The sequence below is a fragment of the Puma concolor genome, chromosome C2, assembly GCF_028749965.1.
Source record: "Puma concolor isolate L17-30 chromosome C2, mPumCon1.1.hap2, whole genome shotgun sequence".
NCBI classification, from domain to species: domain Eukaryota; kingdom Metazoa; phylum Chordata; class Mammalia; order Carnivora; family Felidae; genus Puma; species Puma concolor.
The window spans coordinates 88,350,459-88,375,129 of record NC_141675.1 but is presented as its reverse complement, the minus strand read 5'-3'; the positions used below and the strand labels follow the sequence as shown (position 1 = coordinate 88,375,129).

Sequence of the window (24,671 nt, the reverse complement as noted above, 5' to 3'; positions counted from 1 at the left end):
TGAACAAAAATAAAACACATTTTAAATAGTATTTGTCCTTTAGGCAAGATTTTATTGTTGAACAAATCAGGATGAACGGCATTAAAGTCTAAATTTTTTGTCTAGAACCAAAAGTGAGGGGAAAAAAATGATCTGACCATAATCTAAATGTGAGAATTAGAGGTAGAATGGAAGAAATGATAAAACCCAAAATCATTATTGAAAAACTGGAAACTATCACTTCACTTTAAATCAATTAGGGCTCATCTACTTTGTAACCAGTCTCCAGCATATTCTTTTATACATTTAAGCCATTGCTGTTACACTGATGTAAATTTCCCCTACAATGAACCAACTAGTATTTGTGGGAAATAGAAGAGACTGTTAGAGCTCTTTTCCTAGATTACAATCTAATTATAGAATTCAGACAAACATACCAATCAGAGAGTAGGACAACAGAAAAAGGGCTGAGTAGGGGTAGCTGGGTTAATCTATCAGAATTCAAAGAAAAGGATCTGCATCATGGATGAATGAAATTTTGGAAAAATCTTAAAGACTATGAAATAGGCAATAGTAGGAAGGTGAGAGGAATATCAGCACGAACACACCCAGGTATGATTTATAATGGTACATGTGTATTTAAGGCCACAAGCCAAAAAGTTCATGAGACAGCAAAAGAAAATAAGGTTGAAAAGCCTATTCATCAAAGCCCAACTCTTCTACGAAACTTTGATTAGCACTTCCCCCAACTCCTACATGGAAGAGACTGTGAAAATGTTTAATCTCAGTAACAAAGCTGATTAGTAACAGCTGCTCAGAGTTGTTCTATGAATTCTTACCTTCTAGGTTCCTCAGCAGCAAGTTCCATGACCAATTATCAGTATCAAGGTCTGTTATGAGCATGGGTCATTGCAATGGCAAGTGATTTACCAGCTCAAAAAACATTTATCCAATATATGAACTGCTTTTTTGTTATTCTGATCTAAAATTGTTTTGCTCTTCTTAAGAAAGATTTTAAGCTATTTTAAGAGAGCAGGATCTCATTCTGTATTTTTTTAGGAAATATTTCAACTACAGTGACTAAAAGCATAATCATATATTCCATATTAACAGTTACCAGATATCTGTATAAAATGCACCATTATGTCACCTGAATTTACCTATTACCTTCCACATTTACACTAAATTCTTCTAACAAGTTCTTCATAATACAGCCTCATTCTTCCTATCTACCTACACACATATCATTATAATTGCAACATAACATGCTAATCCTGGTCTCTGAACTTCTGATCAAGCTTATAGATTGATCTTACCTTGTCTATTCAACTAGATTTTAAGGTCCTTAATATGTTAAACTCTGTAATTTTCTTCTATACCCAGAGCTGAGTATCTTAATAGGAACTAAGTAAGGATGAGTGGAAGCAGAGACAGAAGATGGATTATATACTAATACAGCAGAGGTTATATACGAATACAAGAGAGACAGCTGGGAGGAAAGGAAAAAAAAAATTATTGAGAACAGGGTAGATAAATCTGTAAGTATTTGAAGTCCAAAAGAAAAGCCTATGGATATGAGGAGAAATATATATAAATGAGAACAAGTCCTAGGTAAAGAGAGACTGTAAGAAAAGGTAGATCAAGGAGTTAATTTTAAGACTTCTAAGGGGATTTGAGCTCTCATCTGCAAAGGTAGAATATGAAGGAATTCTCATCCTACTCTCTCAATCTCCATTAAAAAAGTGACAAGATCATCTTGTGAGAATGAGATAAAGGAAATGGAATCACTGTGAGGATTTCACCAAAGTGTCTAGCGATGAATAAAGATGATGAGAAACAGGTGCAAAAAAGCTATGAGCAAAAGGGCTATAAAGACATAGAATTTATTCTATAACTGCTCTGTGGTCTAGAAGCAGGAGCTGAAAAAATTGGTAGTGAGGGTTATTGAATGTTAGGAATTGATATAGAGAAGTTCCTTGCTTCTTCCTATTTTACAACTGAAAGTTAACTCACTGAAGGAATACCAGGGGCAAAATTTTCACTCAAATCTCGTTTTCAGCTCTGTATCTCACTACCTCATGCAGAAATAAAGTCCTTTCCCCCTTCATCTACTCGCTAGAAATATGTTATGGTCACTCCTTTAAGACTCCATTTTTACGAACTCAAAGCAATGGGATTAAAATCTTGACTAATCCTATGCTCTTCAATGTAAAGCATAGAAACTAGCTTGCTAAATATATTCAATAAATGTTCCTTCCCGGATTCCTTTAATAAGCAGACAATATGATTTTCTTCTCATTAAAGGAAAGCGGAAATAGAAGTAGAAATTAGGTATCTACACACTATGGAAATAGTTTCCTATTCATCTTTAAACATCAGTAAACCTCTTCTGAAATACAACACAATGAATTTCAGCTCCAGGACGGTATCACACATTTCCTTGTTTCAACAAGCTTTTTGGGGGCACCTGGGTGGCTCAGTTGGTTAAGTGTCCGACTTCAGCTCAGGTCATGATCTCGCAGTCCTTGGGTTCGAGCCCCGCGTCGGGCTCTGTGCTGACAGCTCAGAGCCTGGAGCCTGTTTCAGATTCTGTGTCTCTCTCTCTGACCCTCCCCTGTTCATGCTGTCTCAAAAATAAATGTTAAAAAAATTTTTTTTAATAAAACAATAAAAGCTTTTTGTATTTGATAGAAGTAACGTAATGAGGGAGAAAAAGAGACATCAGGAGTCAATAATTTATAAGAAAATCTTTAACTCCCTAACAATGGCCGAAATTCTTAGTGTGAATGCTTGGGGTCTGTTGGTATGTATCATTTTTTAAAAGGGAATAAACTCCAAATTGATCTACATAAAAATAATTCGCTTTAAAAGGAAGCTTAAATCATGTGGGTTTTTTTTTACAGTAGCAATAAAACAATCATATAATTCTGGTGAAAGTTCAAAAATATACTAATCAGAAATAAAAGAATCATTTCCTGCCCTGATACTACCTGTATTCAGAATGTATGGTATTCATTCTCTGTAGTGCAAAGTCAGCTATTTTTTGTCACTCATACTTTCTTATTGAAAATCGAAATCAGGACAATAATTACCCTGACACACTAAGAAACAAAACAAATGAGCTAAGGGGAAAAAAGAGAGAGACAAATCAAGAAACAGACTCCTAACTACAGAGAACTGATGGTTACCAGAGCGGATGTGGGTGGAGGGATGAGTGAAACAAGTGATGGGGATTTAGGAATGCACTTTTCATGATGAACACCGGGTGATTAAAATTAAAATTAAAAATTATCCTGACACTGTGTATACTGTGAATTATAAAGCCACTGACAGCAAACTGGCATATACATATCTATTCTAACAGAAAATAATCAGTGGGCAATGAAGCTTGTAAGTTTGTTCATACTTTGGAAGTATTTTATGATGTGCTTATAATTAAAATTATGAAATCTATGCCTGTTAGAAAAAAATACATAATGTGCGATCAGGAACACTGACCTTTTCTAAGAGGTCTATATAACTTGAATACAAAAGTAATGAAGTCTCAATAATTATCACTGGTAGAGTAGATTTACTTGCCATACTAAAAATTACAAATGCTAAAAGCATTGCAATTACCACTTCTCAGATATCGGACAAGCCAAACATCATTCCACTACTCTCTGTGGGTGTTCAATTCACAGAAGCAGTTTATTATGAGAATTAAATTAAACTGAGAATTAAAAGACCTGAGCTCAAAAAGTGACATTGACACATACAAGTCTTGAAAAGCTGAGCCTCACTTAAATAAAACATAGAAAGGAATTGAAATGGATGATCTTGAAGGGCACATCTAGCTTGAAATTCTGCACTCTAAGTAATGAGTCTTTAAATCATGCTGGCTACTTACTTCTTGGTTGGAGCTCATGAATGAAATGGTCAAAAGGCAGTTAGAATATGAGTGTAGACTGATTTACCAATTTAATTGGCTAGTTTTTCAAACCCTAAAAATTATAAATCACTACAAAGTTCTTTGTAACATAGAACAATCTAAAAACCACAACTCAATCTTTATAGCTAAGAATAAATGTGAGACCTGTAACATTTTATTTGTTAAAAATGAACAGCTTCAGAATAGATCTAAATTTGTAACTTTTCCAAAAAACACCAAAAAGTACAGTGTAAAGCATCTCCTCGTTAAATACAAACTTATTTTTGTGATGCACTGCATCAATGTTTTGCATACACCTTGATGCAAAGGAAATTTTAAGTTGTATCCTGTTTAAAAAAAAAATTTAAGAACTGAAAAAGGATGACCACAACCACATTCCAAGAAAGGAAATTTTCTTCCAACAAAGCATATTCTTCTGTTTATACACAGCATGTTAGCACTCAAGAATTTTAATTTAGTTGTAACAAAGGCAAAATTTTATATTTAAAAAGAAAATGAAATTAGAGATGTATGAAGAACAAATGTTTAATATACCAAAGACACTTTGTTGTTTGATGCAGTTAACGTCAATATTTGGGGCAATTTTTAAGGTTTTCGAGAAAAATGGCATTAATAATAGCTTTGTACAATATTTAAAATAAAAAAATGAAAACTTTATACCATATTTTCACAAACTGTTCTAAAGACAGCAAATTTGTGCTCAGTTGTTTCTCTTTTGCTTTAAAATAATCTACCAGTAATTCTAAACCAGTCTAAAATAAAATGTACTGTTCACGGATGAAATCTAAGCATTTGTACTTGCAAAAATGTTTTGCAATGAGTCCTTGGCCTAAGGAGACTAGAGCTTATTTTCAAATTGTGTGACTGGCTTCCAATAATCCCTTATCAGTAGACTTACTGGCAAAATACCAGATATTAAGGATCAGATTTAATTCTTTGGTATAAGCATGAAACTGTTGATACTTTTCCGTGGCTAACATAAACCAAGTAACTCAAGAAGCATGAGAGAAAACAATGAAGTCTAATATACAATACAAGGCAGGCAAGAGTGATAACTTAATGTTATGTTTTGTTTTGTTTTACAGGAAAAATTAACACCAATACACTCTAGGGAAACTAACACCTACTTAGAGGTTTCAACATTATAGCAAACCAAAAGGTTAAACTTCAAAATGATTGAACTTGTAGTTGGAATATTTTGCTGCATTTTGGCATTATACTGTAACTTATAGTATATAACCATCTGAAGACTTTCAGCACTAGCTTGGCACAACAGATTAATTCCTCCAGAGTGTGGGAGGAAAAAAAAAAAAAAAATACCCTGACTATAAATGCCTGAACTTTATACAAGAAAGGTATAAACCAAGATTACAATGTAACTCAATTACCATTTTGTCTTTATGGCATATACAAGTATATTTTTGATTCTGAAGCTTTATACTGTTTAATTAACAAGCTTAAAAAGCTTATAAAATTTAACTTTTGAATAAAAAGTCTAGGACTTTATGGCTATTGATTTTCTCATCAAAATATCTAAGGAACTCAATCCACCTTGATAATTATAATTCTTCTAAATATCATTTGAAGAATTCTTCGTGGACACTAGATTCAAGCCTACACTAAATCCACACAGTACACCTATGTCCTGGGTTTTAAAGTGTTTCACCTCAACCTGCTACTTCCTCTCCGGCTTTCTTCATTTACCAAACACAACTGTTAGGTTTTTACATTGGACCTTCTCTTCCAAGGCTCTATCAGATAATTTTGTAAACACACATTTATAGCTTTAAACATCAACATTTTAAACAGAGACTAATGCCTAAAGTCACATTTCTGGTTAAAAGTTCGATATTAAAGATTTATAACTCTGGAGAATTAACCTAAGGTCATCTCAAAAATGAACCAAATTCCAGATATTCCCACAAATCTTAAAACTCAAAACTATAATTCTAATTTTTTTTTTAATATCTCTAATGAAGAAAAGTCAACTGCACTTATTACACCAATACTATTAAAGGACAGGTGACAACAACAAAGGGATCTACTCATATTTCTGAAGACCAAGATTTACCATGGCAAATAAAAAATGGGAAAAGCAATGAGATCCTAAATACCACTATAATAAAAATAAATCAGTTTCTATTTTTCTGTCTTCTTTCTGCTGCATGACGGACCAAAGAAGTCAAACAGAGAATTGTTCTGTCTGGGCCAACCATGAAATCTCAAGAACAGATAGGTATATTCCCTGTTATTCTTTCAGGGCATTATTTATACATGTTTAAAAAAAAAAACTTCAAAAATAAAAATAAGAGTTATTTAGCCTTGTGAATATTTTGAAATAAAGTTTCTTCAATTTCTGTGATGAACTCTTCAAGCAATTCAACTTTTAAAACAGAGTCATCACTCAAAAGTCCCTTTGACTTGGGATCTATCCCACGGTTACAAAGCGGCTTCCTCCTTTGTTGAACGTGAGAGTGGCTCTTTGTTCCTTCAGGATCCCAAATCGCTCATTCAAAGTCATCCCTGTCTAGAGAAAACAAAACAAAACAAAACAATTAACAACTTGACTGTTGGCCATATTTGCTTAGAACAATAATGTGATCATAATGGTAATTCAAGGTAACAACAGCTAACATTTCCTGAATATTTATGCATTCAAACTCATTTAACTCGAATAAAAACCATACGAATTAGGTGAATTGAGTGAAGTTTAAAGAAGTTAGTTAACTTGCCTACTTGCAGCTCCAGAATTTAAACCAGGTAGTCTGACTCACATTCTCTATCTTCTAAACCATTCTAAATACCTACATTATGTACTACATAAAACACATTGCTATAGTGCCCACAAGTCATACATCCAAGATTTTCTCTCAATTATTTTTAGGCTCTACAAACACTGCCACAAAATCTAGTGATGTCACTGATAAACATAAGAGTTACTGACACTTGTGAATATTTGAAACAAACTTTCTTGAATTTCTAGAAGTTTTTGGATTTCTGGGAGTTCATCACAGAAATTCAAACCAATTCAAATCAAAATCTGGTTTTTGATTAACAAAGAAAGCACACCCAAATTATATTTTACCATTTATGAAAGAAGAGTAACCATGACAAAATGAAATAAAAAGAAGCAAAACAAATTTGGTCAGATTTCTATCCATACTTCATATTTTCAATTCCACATATTTTTACATCAATGGATACACAAAAAGGATTTAACAAAATCCAACATCCATTCATGATAAAAACTCTCAGCATATGAATAAAAGGCACTCCCTCAACCTGTAAATCTACTAAAAACCCATTGCTAAAATCATACTCAATGGTGAAACATTTAATGTTTTCTCCTCATGCTTGGGAATAAGGCAAGCATACCATGTTCTCATTATTTCTATTCAACATTGTACTGAAGGTTCTAGCCATCATAATAAAGAAGAAAAAGAAAAGGTTTAAGGATTGGTAAGGGATATGGAGAATTACATGACTGTTTACACAGAAAATCTTAAGGAATCTACAAAATTACTAAAAATAGTGAAGTGAATTTTAGCAAGATCACAAGACACAAAGTCAATATAAAAAATGTCAAATCTATTCCACAGTGAGATATATACCACTTCACAAGCACTTGGATGGCTACGATCAAATGACCGATAGTAACAAGTGTAGATGAAGATGTAGAGAAATTTATAACTCTTTATACATGCTGGAAGGAATGTAAACAGTGCAGCCACTTTGGAAAGCAAGTTTGGCCCTTCCTCAAGAGGTTAAACATATAGTTATGAATATGACCTACCAATTCCACTTGTACATATTTACCCAGGGAAATGGAAACATATACTCACACAAAAAACATGTACATGAATGTGCAGAAGAACCTTATTCACAATAACCAAAGAATGGAAACAGCCCAAATGTCTATCAACTGATAACTGAATAAATAAAATATGGTATATCCATTGATGGAACATTATTCAGCAATAAAAAGACGATACACTATAGATGAACCTTAAAAACACTATGCTAAGTGAAAGAAGCCAGTCACAAAAGATCACATATTGTATGTTTCCATTCATATGAATCCCCAAATAGGCTTCTCTATAGAAACAAAGTAGATTGTTCAGTGGTTTCCTAAGGTTGAGGAGACTTAAGATACCCTGTTTAATTCATTACATATTTTATTAATTAAAATATTCTCAATGAATGGCACAAAGAAACACAGAAAAAAAATTACCTGTTTTCCAACACTATTTATGTCAAATTGTAGGGGGACACCTTTAGGAACTTTCTTTACATCAGATTGCTCCCGTTTTGTCAAGAATGAGGGTACAGCAGTACGAGTTAATCGTGGTTTCTGAGTTCTATTGGAAAAAAATTAAAATGAAATCAGACAAGCTTAATAATCAAAAGAAGAAAAACAAATCATTTGGTACATAAGACATCTTGACTTGTACACATGTTCCATGTATTAAGGCTATTTTGTGTTCTCAAAAAAGTACAATAGTCTCCTCTTACCCATGGGGTTTATGTTGTTCCAAGACTGCCCCTCACCTGCCAGTGGATACCTGAAGCTGCATAGAGTACTGAACCCTACACATACTATATCTTTTTTCCTATACATACATACCTATGATAAAATTTAATTTTTAAGAATTAGGCACAGTATGAGTTATTAGTTAACAACAATTAATAGTAAAATAGAACAATTACGACAATATACTGTAATAAAAGTTATGTGAATGTGGTCTCTCTCCCGTCCTCTCTCAAAATGTTTTTGTACTCATCCTTCTTGTGATGATGTGAGATGATAAAATACCTACATGATGAGACAAAGTGAGGTGAATGATGTAGGCATTGTAAGGTAGTGTCAGGCTACTACTGACCTTCTGACAATATGTCAGAAGGAGGACCATCTGTTTTCAGACCATGGCTGACTGGGTAACTGAAACCATGGAAAGTGAAATCACAGACAAGGGGGTACTGATGTACCTGGTTCTTGACTGACTCATCTGGAGACTAAAATTTATAATCACTCAAAGAACACTTCTTTACGTAGAACTAAATGTTTTCAATAATTTGGAATGACTGGTGACTTCCAAGTCTTGATCTTCTAAAATGAAGCAACCTCTGAAGTCTTAAGAGACTCATCCTATGTTTTTTTCATTTCATTTATTAAAATAGCTGGAGAGATCGAAAACTCCAAAAACCTAGAAAGTTTGTAATGCAATAAACATAAGGGAATGGTTAACTACATTAAGGTCATCCAGATAAAAGAACACACTATGAAGCCTTTAAAAAGAAGGTAGATCTGTATGTACCTACAAGTAAAGATGTCCAAACTGTATTAGGAGGTGGAGGAGAAAGGAGCAAGTATGTATAGCATTCCCTCATTTGTTATTATACATAAAAAATAAATGTATAAAATACTTATTGTATACGCACCAATTTAATAAAAATATGAAATTGTTAAAAGTGTCTACTTTGGGGGTATAGAACCAGGAATCAAGACAGCTTTTACCTTTAACTTTATACTATAGTATTTCCACTTTGTACCACAAGTATTACTCCTATCTTTGTCTCAGTTTATCTTAACTTGGACATCATGAGCAGAAGTCCAGTGCTCTTCTATTACCTTATATACTGAGAGATTATAATTTCTGACAATAAAAAAAGAACTTACGCTGGGCACTGCACTGCTCCAGGATTGTCAATGGAGACAGTCAAAATTCCTCCATTTGTGGTGGAAGTCCGCCATCTAGTTTCAAAAAACCAAAAATTTCATTAAAATGGAAGTTTATAAATCCTATAGCGTACTTCACATAAAAACATACATTTTAAAGTAACCATCATATTTTCTTAGCTTTTAAAAATTACTAAGCTCCACCATGATATAATTAATCAGCATGTTGAGTGTAGGAACTGGACACTTGAATTTATTAAGTATTTTCTCAGTGTAACAAATACACATACCTTAAAATAAATTAAATTAGTACAGAAAGGCTGCTAATGAAAAGTAACAGTGTCCAGTATTTTGTGCCCCCTCTGCTCCCCAGAGGCAGAACTTTCCTGCTCCCCAATGGCAGCACTTTTAACCTTGTTCTTACTGCTTGCTAGTTACCTCCAGTTGACTATACAAGATGCATATGTAACAATATTTTGCTATGATAAGGTTTTAGCTCATCACACTATACTCTAGATTCCCTACCTCCTTCTAAACATTTTGATAGCTATATCACTATTTTACTTCCATTATAACTTTAAATATAAATCTTTCAGTCTCTTAAATCTCCTTTCTTTCAAAGACACCATTTCCTCTCGACTTTGCATGAAAGGAGAGTAGTACCTCTAATTCTTCTTTCCATCTCTTCTCCCACTTTGTACCTCCCATTTTTGTCAGCTCTACTTGTACATTCATGTTACTCAAAATCTGACATTTTCACTATATTCTGTTACCAAAATAAGGATTTTGTGGGGTTTTTTCCCTATAGATTCTCAAAGTTCAAGACAAACAGCACTTATATTATTATAATTATGTAAACATTGTTCACTGGAGAAGCAAATGGCTTATCATTTCTTTCCTTATGGTTTCCAATGTCATGACTCCTGTGCAAAAGAATACTGTCAACATCAAGTTCAAATACTTTTTTTTCTTACACTCTGCTCAAAATCATGCCCAACTTTAGCTGGCATATCTGGACCAATACCATGTTTTACACATTTTGTTTTCCAAAAAGTAGTCATAGTTTTAAATAGTTTAATCTTGAAAACTGATCATATTGATGGAATTAGAATGTTACAACTCACACATCAGAAGTGTAATTCTAACAGACAAAAGAATATTTTCAAAAAATCTTTATGGGGTAAGGAGAAGAAAAGAATATGTGAAAAGGAAAAATATCCTATTGTTTTTAAAGGGTTCAAAGTTTTCTAAAAGCTCTATTGGATTTTCTATTTATTCCCTGAATAGGTTCATTTATAGAAAAGCAGTTACAGAAAATAAAGAGCTGTTTCATTAAAATGGAATACTCCATTATCTTTTTTTTTTTTTTTTTTAAATAAAGGGATGTATTTGGTGCTAAAACTCATTAACACTGACATGTGAAAATGCAAAAGGCTTTTTGGGGGAAAAAATGGATTTATTTTTTTCAGGCACAATGGTTAATATACTCTGGGGGTCTCATTTAATTTCTTCTGGACTGGGGCACACAGTAATCGGGGTTGCTAGTATTCTGGGAGTTTTGAAAGGACATCTTGAAAAACAAATTGAAACTTACTGACGAGTTCTCTTTGCTACTACATCGTCTAGCAGTTGTTCTGTGTTCAACTGGGCCTGAACCTGAAGGGAAAAAAAAAGTAGTAGGTCCCAAAAGAAAGCAGAGGGTTTGAATCTAAAAAGCAGCCCTGCTCTGTAACTTTATAACCCAGTATGATGTGTGTGTGAATGCAAGAGAGGCATGTGCCTATTCTGGCAATACCTCTGTTGATGTTCCTATATCAGAACAAGTGGTAAAACATATTTATTCCTAAATAACATGTTAAGCTTGTAAGATGCTGCTACTGATGACAACAAAAGGGAGAATAGAAAAAATAAGTAACAAAAAGAACTAATCTGATGTCACATTCTCCATATCCCAAACCCAACCCTTACCTCAACCATGGGCTATGCCTATGATTGAGGATTACCACTAAAGGTAGATGTTCAAGATCCTTTGAGTAAAAAGAAACCACCACCAAGGGGTTTTTATACCTTTAGGCCTCTTCTGAAAAGAAAAGTTGCCTGACGAGTATCTTTCTGATGACTTAATTTATTTCCACTCCTGCTAAAATTGGCCGGAATGCTATTTCTGCAACAAAAACAGATATATCATGAATAGTCTCAGCCATTTAACAACTTTCAAACATCCTGAGAAGAAATAAGCAAAAATAGTTAAATTCATAGGCTAGACAGTTGAAGTACACTAAACATAAAGATTCTGAATTATTTCCTTATTTACACAAAGTTACTGTGATTCAATTTATAAATATCTTTCTGTAGCATACTATATAACAACCTAGTTAATTCTAATTATCTTCTAAATATTGCACTCGCTAATATTCTAACAGAAGATTTCTTCTGAAGACATTAAAAATAACAATTTTAATGCTATTTCCTAAACAGCATTGATGAAAAACATGTACGTACAAATTTACAGGATAAGTACAAAGAAAATCACACCTAAGCAAATCATAATCAAACTACTGAAAATCAAGAGAAAATCTAGAAAATAACATCTTCTATGGTTTTCTCTTCCATCTTCACTCAGAAACCTTTATATGTTAACATGAATCACATAGAAACTTACCATCTTATTCTTTCACATAGAGCAATGTACTCTCAATTATGTTTGACTTGACTTTCACCAATCCCTTTCTAATTTCTATATGAAGTCAGTAAAAGATGAGAAAACAAATTTTCGTATTTATCTAGTTATTTATTTCTTATAAAAACTTAACAGATCGCCTAATCTTACCTCCAATCTTAGACTCAAATGCAAAATTTCCCTAGCTAGCCTAATTAACATGGGTCATTAATGTCTCATATAATGGACAAGTTCTTATTTGCTAATTTCCCATTTCCCAAAAGGTACTACACCAGATTTCCAAAAGAAAAGAGGGATGATAGTTAAGTAAACCTGCAATTCCAGCCTGTTACATTTATACAAAAACTTCATTTTCAGTTTTTTTTTGAATTATCTTCTATAAAAGATGAATAAATGGTACTCGAAACTAAAATATAGAAACTTACCAGTTTATCAACTTCCTTTTGCCCATTTTATTCTTACAGAAAACAGAATGTCATAACAATAGGTCGTAATTTTTGAGTTTCTGTTATGCCTTCCATTTAATATAAACATAATCTCAGCTATGGGGTGCCTGGCTGCCTCATAGGTAGAGCATGCGACTCTTATCTTGGGGTCCTGAGTGCGAGCCCCCATGTTGGGTGAAGAGATAACTTAAAAATAATAATAATATTTTCAACTTAAAAAGCATTCACACAGAATTTTTTACAATTTGCTTTTTCCACAAATACATTGTTCTATTAAGAATCACTGAGACTGGATAACAATTTTAGCTTTCAGAATTCCCAATTTTGAATAATTCTGGTGGAGGTATTTTTACCTAAACAATCACCTTTTGTAATTTTATTCTGTATGTAAACAGAGGTAAAGAAGCAGAGTAATGCTTTTTTTTAAAGTTTACAATTTGTTAAAACCATCAGTAATACTGGGTCTCAGAAATAAGAAAGCCATTACTGAATGCCTCCATATTGGATGTTCAGAGAGACATCCCAAATATCCGTCTTGAAAATGACCACTACAAATCCATTCATTTGGTTGCTTAGTGCAAGAAGTCTACCTTTATTTACTTAGGATAACATATTATTATCGTATTTGAGTACTTACTTTCTATTTAGCTGGTTAGGTCTCTTAAGAACTGCAACTGCTTTTCTCTGTACTTCATTTTGTCTCAGAAGGTTGGCCTTCCTTTTTAATGCTGGAAAATACCGTTCTATATTCTTTCAGAAGGCAAAAAAACTACATTAATCAGATTGCTTTTTGCTATATACCCTATTACAATAAACATTTCTGAAGCAGAATGGACAGAGACTGCTTAGATGTGCACATTAGAGACACAGGCTGAAATGACTTGAATATTTCCAGTCTAAGTGATTGAGAAGACAGCAACCTCCTTATACTTAAAATACTTGCAACAAAAGGACAATTCAAATGGAAAAATGGATTTTTTCTATTTTGGTTATGTTCAGTTTGAGGTGCTCTGGGGGATACACAGGTTATGGGGAAACATGGTCCTGGAACTCAAGAGAAGAATCAGAGGACCAGAAATGTAAATGAGGAAATCACTTAAATAAACATGATTTTTGATTACCAAATGAAGGGAGAAGAGGGCCAAGTTCTGGGGTGCCTAGGTGGCTCACTGGGTTAAGCACCTGACTCTTGATTTTGGCTCAGGTCATGGTCTCACAGTCTGAGAGATGGAGCCCCAAGTTGGGATCTGTGCTGATAGCAAGGAGCCTGCTTGGGATTCATTCTTTCCCTCTCTCCCCCCTGCTCCACTCACAGGCTCGTGCTCTCTCTCTCTCAAAATAAATAAAAACTTAAAAAGAAAAAAAAAAAAAAAGAGAGAGCCAAGTTCCAAAACAAATGTGAGGGAAAAAGAGGAGGTTATGACAGCAAAGAAGCCTGAGTAGAAAGAGTTACAAAGAAAAAAGGAATCAAGAAAATAAGCATATGAAATGTCCACTTTTTCTCCCTCCTCATATATAAATTCAATCCAGCATTAAAGTCTAATTCAGATTTCTGTATTTTTCATGAAGTCTTTCCAAAAGTTCTTGGCAATATGAGCCATACATATCTTACACTTAATTCAGACTAACTTATATGTTTTAAGCATATGAGAAGTATTCGTAAGTATCAATTGACTAAAAAACACAAAAATTGTAAGTCTTCATTTTCATGAACATTTGGAAAAGAAGTAAATGTAAAAACAGAAATAAGGAATATTAAGAATATAGGAGAAATGCTATGAAATCACTCACAGTTCATTCCAAGGTTCATATTCTGTCTTTAATAAAAACACCAAGTATCATTTTAATGGTAAATGTAAATTCCTTTGATGCTGTCATCACGTGTTTTTTTTACCCTCAAACTATCTGCCATACTGTAACCATATAGTTATTTGTGGGAAAATTTATTTAATGTTTATCTCTATTCTCCATGAGGGATTTTCTACTGAGTTACCACAGAATCCCTTGCATATAGCATAGAGTGGGTACTCAATCATGTTAGTTAAATGATGAATACACAGACTAGAATAACAACCAATTAATGCATGGTGAATGTATCATTCCATGGATCTAAAGTTTGTATACATGTATAAATGTGCTTTAAAAAGTATACGTTGGGGGGGGGTGCCTGGGTGGCTCAGTTGGTTAAGTGTCCGACTCTTGGTTTTGGCTCAGGTCATGATCTCATGATTCATGAGTCTGAGCCCTGCATTGGGCTCTGCACTGAAGGTGCGAAGCCTGCTTGGAATTCTCGCTCTTTCTTTGCCCCTCCCCAGCTCATGTGTGTGTGTGTACATGTGCGCTCTCTCTCTCTCTCTCAAAAATAAACATTAAAAAAATACATGTATGGAAAAGTTTTTCTTTCACAATAATTTTGATATAAAGAATTATTTTAATGTTTTTGAGAGACAGAGAAAGAGACAGAGCATGAGTAGGGAAGGGGCAGAGAGACACAGAATCTGAAGTAGGCTCCAGGCTCTGAGCATTCACAAGTGGTCAGCACAGAGCCCAATGCAGGGGTCAGACTCACAAACCATGAGATCATGACTGAGCCAAAGTCAGATGCTTAACTGACTGAACCACCCAGGCGCCCCTAAAAAATGATTTCTTGAGGGTCTTGAAATATTTTAATTTTTACGTTAATTTTACTAAGGCATTATTTATATAAAATAAAATTTTAAGTTTACAATTTGATGAATTTGTGTAACAAATCATGCAACCACATCATAATCAAGATAGAACAGCATCCTCATCCTAAAACATTTCCTTGTGCCCCTCTGCAGTCAATTCCTTTCCCTTGCCTGACTCCCACCCCAGGCAATGACCATCTCATCTGTCACTATAGTTTAGCCTTTTCTATAATTTCAGATAAATGGAATCACACAGAACGTAGTATTTTTTCCTTTTGCTTAGCATGATGTTTTGAGGTATATCCATGCTGACTTATATATTAACTTATTCCTTTTTTATTGTTGAATAGAATTCCATAGCATGAAAACATTTATTTTCATTGTTAAAATCAGACAAGTGATTAAAACTACCCACTAGTGGAGGGACACATTGGGTGGCTCAGTTGGTTAAGGGTCCAACTCTTGGTTTTGGCTCAGGTCATGATCTCATGGTTTGTCAGTTACAGTGGCAGGGCCGCAATGACTACATGGAGCCTGTTTAGGATTGTTTCTCTCTCCCTCTCACTCTGCCCCTCCCTCTTTCTCTCTCAAATAAACACACACAAAAACACCTACCCATTAGTGGAAAATAACTGCTATGCAGCAATAACAAAAAAAAAAAATTTTTTTTTAATTTTTTTTAATGTTTATTTATTTTTGAAGGAGAGAGAGACAGAGCGTGAGTGGGGGAGGGGCAGAGAGAGAGGGAGACACAGAATCGGAAGCAGGCTCCGGGCTCTGAGCTGTCAGCACAGGGCCTGATGTGGGGCTCAAACCCACTAACTGTGAGATCATGACCTGAGCCGAAGTCGGACGCTCAACCAACTGAGCCACCCAGGCGCCCCCCAAAAAAATTTTTTTTAACGTTTATTTATTTTTGAGACAGAGAGAGACACAGCATGAACGGGGGAGGGGGAGAGAGAGAGGGAGACACAGAATCGGAAGCAGGCTCCAGGCTCTGAGCCATCAGCCCAGAGCCTGACGCGGGGCTCAAACCCACAGACTGCGAGATCATGACCTGAGCTGAAGTCGGACACTTAACCAACTGAGCCACCCAGGTGCCCCATTAAATGGTTTAATATTACCAAAATCAAGTCAAAAGTTCTATGGAACATAACATACTCTCAAGTTTGGGAAATTCCGAATCTAAAAGACAAAAAAATTTATTTAATTGACACTGACGAAGTTATATATGCCACTAGAAGAATCCCTTAAAAACCTAACACAACACTGGGGCACCTGGGGGGCTCGGTCGGTTAGGCATCCAACTCTGGATTTTGGCTCAGGTCATGACGTCACGGCTCATTAGATCGAACCCCACATCATTAGGCTCTGAGCTGACAACATTGAGCCTGCTTGTGATTCTCTCCCTCCCTCACTCTCTTCCCCACCCGGTCTGCACACACTCTCTCAAAAAAAAAAAAAAAAAAAGAAAAAAAAAAAAAAAGAACCTAAACACAACTTTTACCTGACAGCTATTTTAATCTGTCTGTAAACAAAAAGAAAATTCATTCCTAGAGACAACCATTCCCCTGTTAGCACAGCCCCCACTTGCTCTCAGAAAATACTAGTGATATAAATGAGTATGCTATCTTTCCCACTTAGTCATTCACTTCATAGGTAAGAAAATGTACATTTTTACTGAAATAAAATCTCACTAATTCACATCAACTGTGGAAAGTGAGAGATAAAGTAACAACATCTAATTATGGTCAAAATATTTTTTTAAGGTATAAAATTTCTAAGTACATGTAACAATTCAAGACCAATTAAGTTATTTAGGTAAATTGTTTAATGAATAGAAAAGGATAATATGAGTTATTTATATTTAAACAGGTCTCTAAATTATAAAGTACTATATTTTGTCCTAATCAGACTATTAATCCATATTCTGAATGAGGAAAGGTTTTAAGAAACAGCACTTTTCAAACCTTACCTCTGACAAATTTATTCAACTTTGAATATGTGGATCTTACTAGTTAGCACATTCTTAGCATTCTATAATTAATATTTTCAATTTTCACTATTTTCAAACAACTCAAAAGACTGTCACATGTGGTAATTTAATATTTTTACTGGATCAATAAGATAGCACTTAAATCCAATCACCCTCCCAGTATCCATATTTCTTAATGTTTTCCAATTTCCAATAAACAGTTAAGTTCTGCGATAAAGTTTTAGAGGTGAAATCAACTGTTGGTGGTGGCAATATTGAAAAGATAAGGGGGGGCGCCTGGGTGGCGCAGTCGGTTAAGCGTCCAACTTCAGCCAGGTCACGATCTCGCGGTCCGTGGGTTCGAGCCCCACGTCGGGCTCTGGGCTGATGGCTCAGAGCCTGGAGCCTGTTTCCGATTCTGTGTCTCCCTCTCTCTCTGCCCCTCCCCCGTTCATGCTCTGTCTCTCTCTGTCCCAAAAATAAATAAAACGTTGGGAAAAAAAAAAAATTAAAAAAAAAAAAAAAAAGAAAAGTTAAGGGATCTAAGACAGTTGTGGTTCTTAACCAGAAGACGCACATTAAAGATAATTTAAAGAGGAGCACCTAGGTGGCTCAGTCAGTTAAGCATCCAACTTTGGCTTAGGTCACGATATGGTTCATGAGTTCAGGCCTGGCGTGCTGACAGCTCAGAGCCCAGAGCCTGCTTCGGATTCTATGTCTCCCTTTCTCTCTCTCTGCCCGCCCCCCCCCCCAACCCCGCTCTCTCTCTCTCTCAAAAATAAACTTAAAAAAAAAAAAAAAAAAAAAAAAGATAATTTAAAGAATGAAGTCCTGAATTTTTTTTACAAGTATGTATTTTTTGCATAATCAGAGAACCAAAAAGATTAAAAAATATAGAATATATAGAATATAAATATATAGAATAAAATATATAAGAATCAGAAGAAAAACTACTTGTAAAACTATTCAAAGGAACACTTTAGCCAATTCAAAAATTACTCACTGAGAAGTAAATAAAACTTCATTAAAATCTGAAAAGTAGTTAACTCATAGTGAGTAAATGATTGCACTCTAATTAAAAATAGGTACCTATCCAAGACAAATGAAAACCTATGTTCATACAATCTTACTTACTTACATTCACAGCAACATTATTCATAATACCCAAAAAATGGGAATAACCAAAATGTCCCACAACTGGTGAATGAATAAACAAAGTATGGTATATCCATATAACGGAATATTTATTCAGTAATAAAAAAGAATCAAGTACTGATACATACTACAACATGACCAACCTCGAAAACATTATACTAGGGCAGAAAACATGAATAGACACTTCTCTAAAGAAGACATCCGGATGGCCAACAGGCACATGAAAAGATGTTCAGCGTCGCTCCTTATCAGGGAAATACAAATCAAAACCACACTCAGGTATCACCTCACGCCAGTCAGAGTGGCCAAAATGAACAAATCAGGAGACTATAGATGCTGGAGAGGATGTGGAGAAACAGGAACCCTCTTGCACTGTTGGTGGGAATGCAAATTGGTGCAGCCGCTCTGGAAAGCAGTGTGGAGGTTCCTCAGAAAATTAAAAATAGACCTACCCTATGACCCAGCAATAGCACTGCTAGGAATTTATCCAAGGGACACAGGAGTACTGATGCATAGGGGCACTTGTACCCCAATGTTCATAGCAGCACTCTCAACAATAGCCAAATTATGGAAAGAGCCTAAATGTCCATCAACTGATGAATGGATAAAGAAATTGTGGTTTATATACACAATGCAGTACTACGTGGCAATGAGAAAGAATGAAATATAGCAACGTGGATGGAACTGGAGAGTGTGATGCTAAGTGAAATAAGCCATACAGAGAAAGACAGATACCATATGGTTTCACTCTTATGTGGATCCTGAGAAACTTAACAGGAACCCATGGGGGAGGGGAAGGAAAAAAAAAAAGAGGTTAGAGTGGGAGACAGCCAAAGCATAAGAGACTGTTAAAAACTGAGAACAAACTGAGGGTTGATGGGGGGTGGGAGGGAGGAGAGGGTGGGTGATGGGTATTGAAGAGGGCATCTTTTGGGATGAGCACTGGGTGTTGTATGGAAACCAATTTGACAATAAATTTCATATATTAAAAAATAAAATAAAATAAAATAAAATAATTATGGGGATTTGATAAGATAAAAAAAAAAAAAAAGAAAACATTATACTAAATGCCAGATCACATATTATCATATGATTCCATTTACATGAAATGTGCAGAAAAAGCAAATTTACAGAAAATTTACAGAAAGTAATTTAGTGGTTGCCTGAGGTAGATGACAAGGTAGGGCTATGAATGGACAAGAGATTTCTTTTTAGAGTGATAGAACTGTTTTAAGATTAGACTGTTGTGATAATTGTACAACTCTGTAAATTTTCTAAAATTCATGAATTGTACACTTAAAAAGATGAATTTTATTGTATAAAATTATACCTCAATAATTTGTCAATATTGTACATACACAAACACACAGAGGCAAAGAAAATCAAGAACCTATTAAAAAACTTTACATAAATTTTATTTAAGAATGTGGAAATTTAGGTATTCTTCATGAATGACAGTACTTTTCCTTTACTTTTTATAGAAGACCCAAAGCACTACATAAAAAAAAAAAAAAATCAAAATATTCACATAAAATGCTCCCTCAATGAGAATATTGTACTCATTCACAGAAATATTAGTACAACTAAAGGAAGAGTATCTGATGCATGATTAAACCAGCATCCTACCTTGTCACTTAGAGGTGGTCGATTCATAGGACTAATTCCTTTTCGAATTCCAGTTGCTTTCCTAGCTGCAAGGCCTGTGATAACTCCATAAGGACGTCTCTTTCCAGGCATTACTCTTCCTCTCCGGCTTAGACTATTCTTGCCAAAACCTATAGGAGGTTTAAAAAAAAGACAAAAAAATATCAATCTAAGAATGCAACTGAAGGGCACACAGGTCATAGGGTATTCTATTTCTTAGCAGAGCGGATTTTATTTTTTAGTATTACTTATGTAATATTTCCTATATTACTATCATATAATATTGTTATTTTCACATATTTACATATATTACATAAAATATTTCATTTTTAAAGGACAATAAACTGCACCACAAAGAGTTCTATTGCTATAATGGACTGCAAAGGGACTACAGGATTCTCATGTTTTCCCTATAGCTATCCTCTCTCTTGCATTACTTTATCAATAAACAACTTTCCCTGTGCAATGTGGTGTCCACTAACAACATGTGGTTATGGAGTACCCGATATATGACTAGTCTGAATTAAGATATAACAGAGAGTACAATACTTCATTAATAACCTTATATTAATTATATACTGCAATGGTATTTTGGATATATCGGATTTAATAAAATATATTATTCACATATGGCTCACATTTTATTTCTATTGAGGGACACTGATCTTGAATGGATCACTATCTGATATCTGATTTACTTACTATCTTGCAATCTGGCTTATTTTTTTCATTCCTACTGTATTTAAACTACTTTTGCTGAAGTCCCAATTGAGCTCCAATAAACATGTTTTAATCTCTGTGGCATGATACAACTTGCCTTTGCCTTTCCATTGTGTATCTTATCTATTTAAATATTTTCCAATTATGAATAAACATGCTTGCCACAGAAATCTTAGAAACATATAAGTACAAATGAAACTAAAAGTTGCCCATTATCTCATCACTCTGGGATAACCACTAACATTGTATGTCTTTCTTGTCTTTTACTCCTACACATTTAAAAAGTTAACATTTTTAATTTCAACTATTTTTAAACAATTCAAAAGACTTTTGCAGAGGTAATTCACAATTTTGTAGTACCAAGTGCCTAGAAGATACACTGAGTCAATCTTCCTGGCAACCACATTTCCTAGTCTATGTACTATTTTGTAGTAGGCATTAACACTGTATTGTGAATATTATCCCATGTCTTTTAGATTCTTTCATTGTATTATTACGGTTTCTTTTTTTTTTTTTGTTTAAAGAAGGCTCCATGCCCAATGTGGGGCTTGAACTCATCAAAAGTCACATGTTCTACCCACTGAGCCAGCCAGATGCCCTCACTGTATCATTTTTTAATGTGCCATACTTGATCCAACCAACCTCAGAACTTCACTTTAAAAAAAGAATTTTTTTTTAATGTTTATTTATTTTTGAGAGAGACAAAGTGTGAGTGGGGGAGAGGCAGAGAGAGAGGGAGACACAGAATCCAAAGCAGGCTCCAGGCTCTGAGCTGTCACCACAGAGCCCGACATGGAACTCAAACTCACAGACCTCGAGATCATGACCTAAGCCAAAGTCAGACACTTAATCAACTAAGCCACAGGCGTCCCTCACTTCACTTATTTCTAATGTTAAACTACTATAAATGTTACAATAACATTATAGATAATATTTTCCGGGGGGATAAAGATGCAACAAACTTTTATTTAACTCATTAATAAGAGCACAGCAGGGAAACAAATCCATTCAAAAGGAAATTTGGAAAAGCTAGATTTTATATACAATGGAGGAAAAAAAAGAATGCTTAAATAAGACAGCTATATTAGACAAAACTGGTTACTGTCTTTCTACAGGGGCAAAAAAGCATGATTTTTCAGGGTTATTTTTTCTACTGGACAATTTAAAAAACCTGTACTTTATTAGTTATATATAAATTTACCTCTAATTTTACAGAGCTGCCAAGTTATCAGTAATATGAACTAACAACATTATAAGAGCATTTGTTAATTTTTCCATTTTTTATTTATTTTTATTTTTTAATGTTTATTTTGAGAGAGAGCATGTGCACATGTGCGAGAGCAGGGGAGGGGCAGAGAGACAAAAGGGAATCCCAGGCAGGCTCCGTGCCATCAGCACAGAGCCTAATACAGGGCTCAAACTCACAAATCACAAGATAATAACCTGAGCCAAAATCAAGAGCCATGCAGGCACCCCAATTTTTAAAGTAGGCTCCATGCCCAGTGTGAAGCCCAACACAGGGCTTAAACTCATGACCCTGAAATCAAGACCTGAGCTGAGATCAAGAGTCAGATGTTTAACCAACTGAGCCACCCAGGCACTCCTGATATGCTGTATCAAATAGTAAAGCAAGTTAAGGATTCTGATTCATATTTTTAAAAATCCCCTCTAGGGGCGCCTGGGTGGCGCAGTCGGTTAAGCGTCCGACTTCAGCCAGGTCACGATCTCGCGGTCCGGGAGTTCGAGCCCCGCGTCAGGCTCTGGGCTGATGGCTCAGAGCCTGGAGCCTGTTTCTGATTCTGTGTCTCCCTCTCTCTGCCCCTCCCCCATTCATGCTCTGTCTCTCTCTGTCCCAAAAAAATAAATAAACGTTAAAAAAAATTTAAAAAAAAAAATCCCCTCTAGAATGACTATTTATTCATATTCCCAGGAACATAAGGGTGCCACTTTTTCCCTATCGTTGATAACACTGAATATTCTTTTTAATCTTTATCACTTAGTATTTGAAAAAAAAAATCTTGTCTTATTTGGTAGTTTACTAGTGAGAATGGACCTTTTCTATGTGTTTTTGGCTATCACTATTCTTCCATTCATGAACTGTCATGCTTCTAAGTCAGTTTTCTGGGGTCAAGTTCTAATATCCTTTGATGCTTTGCAAGAAGAATTACATTAAATTTATAATTAATTTTTCAATAATTAACATGTTTACAATATTCATGAATGTAGTATGTCTTTCCACTTCTTTTGTGACTAAACTGGCTCAGTAAAGCTTTAATCTTTTCCTCACATAAGTCTTGTATATTTCTTATTAAGGTTATTACTAGGTATTTTTACTTTTTTTTTGGTCAATCACAAAAAAGATCCCTTTTCTAATAATAATTTTCATACTGTCATTCTTGGGGTGACAGAATGCTATTGAGTTTTAATTAATAACTTTTAATCAGTCATCCCACTGAACTTACTTTTTAGTTCTACAGGCTTTCAAATTATTTCTGGGGATTACTAAGCAACAACCATTATTATCTACAAATGATACTGTCTTCTTTTTTCCAATAATTATACCTCAAATTCTTCTATTTCTTAATGCAATAGCCAGAAATTTCAGAGACCCATGCTAAGTGACAACTGTGATACTGGGCATTTTTATTTTAACTCTGATTTTGGGGGAAGTGTCTTCAGAATTGTATCCTGTATAATACTACACATCTACAATATAGTAACAGGTCTTCTAACAGAAAAGTTTCATGTCCAAACTAAAAGCTAAAATAGTTTTCTTTACTAAAGGATTTCTTAGGACTAACATGTGTGATGAATCTCTAAGTTGGGTATAACAGAGTATGTATTCCCAAACGTATCTAATTCCAGAATGCTTTTGTGTGGTGTACCTATTTTGAGAACAGAGTTCAACAAGACAATTGGGAAAGCTTGTTATAATGGTTGAAGCATTTACCAGTTTATTACCCCCATTTCACTCTTTACTGCCTTACTTCTGTTATAGGAACATTTCTCTTACCAACTGGCATAATGTTAAGCTTTGTAAGTAGAGGGCACTGGACCGTCTTTTTTTTTTTTTTTTTTTTTTCAACGTTTATTTATTTTTGGGACAGAGAGAGACAGAGCATGAATGGGGGAGGGGTAGAGAGAGAGGGAGACATAGAATCGGAAACAGGCTCCAGGCTCTGAGCCATCAGCCCAGAGCCTGACGCGGGGCTCGAACTCACAGACCGCGAGATCGTGACCTGGCTGAAGCCGGACGCTTAACCGACTGCGCCACCCAGGCGCCCCTGGACCGTCTTTAAAGAAGGAATTTTTATTTTTACTTCCAGATTCCAGTGTATACCTAAAGACTCATTCTGTTGCACGGAACATCCAGTGGTACTCATTTATCCCTCCCCTGTAAGCTGAGACTACAGTGAAGCAAGAGAAGAACCAAAGGCACAAAATCTAAGTGTGAGCAATGCCTTAAATTTTGGGTTCTAGGAATCTATCTAGATCTACTCCTAGGCCCAACTCATCCTCCACTGAATTTAAGTCGCATCACACTCACAGATGGCTTCCTAGTGATTTCCACCAGCATGGCAACTCAGTGTGACAGGCAGTTCTTCCAGATTTGTTCCTTTTTTGGGTTCTCTGCCTCAACCCCAAAGTGCAGATGCTATTACTTTTATAATGAGGAAAAAACACAACTTTTAAAATTTTGAAATAAAATTGTTTTGTTTTGTTTTTAGTTTTATTTAAGTAATCTCTACACCCAACGTGGAGCTCGAATTCACAATCCCGAGACCAGGAGCTGCA

General features: G+C 34.9%; 1 protein-coding gene across 2 annotated transcripts in view; it reads right to left on the bottom strand.

Moving 5' to 3' along the window:
* Positions 1–4,042: 4,042 nt before the first annotated feature.
* Positions 4,043–24,671, bottom strand: part of FYTTD1 (forty-two-three domain containing 1) — a 31,755-nt gene continuing 11,126 nt past the window's right edge. For both annotated transcript variants that reach the window (XM_025913300.2, XM_086675158.1), the window contains exons 3-9: positions 20,139–20,287; positions 13,351–13,463; positions 11,655–11,751; positions 11,182–11,243; positions 9,588–9,662; positions 8,142–8,268; positions 4,043–6,437 (exon numbers count right to left, since the gene is read on the bottom strand). In XM_025913300.2, coding sequence (XP_025769085.1) covers positions 6,339–6,437; positions 8,142–8,268; positions 9,588–9,662; positions 11,182–11,243; positions 11,655–11,751; positions 13,351–13,463; positions 20,139–20,287 — 722 coding nt within the window. In that variant the 3' untranslated portion in view covers positions 4,043–6,338. The remainder of the gene's footprint in view (positions 6,438–8,141; positions 8,269–9,587; positions 9,663–11,181; positions 11,244–11,654; positions 11,752–13,350; positions 13,464–20,138; positions 20,288–24,671) is intronic.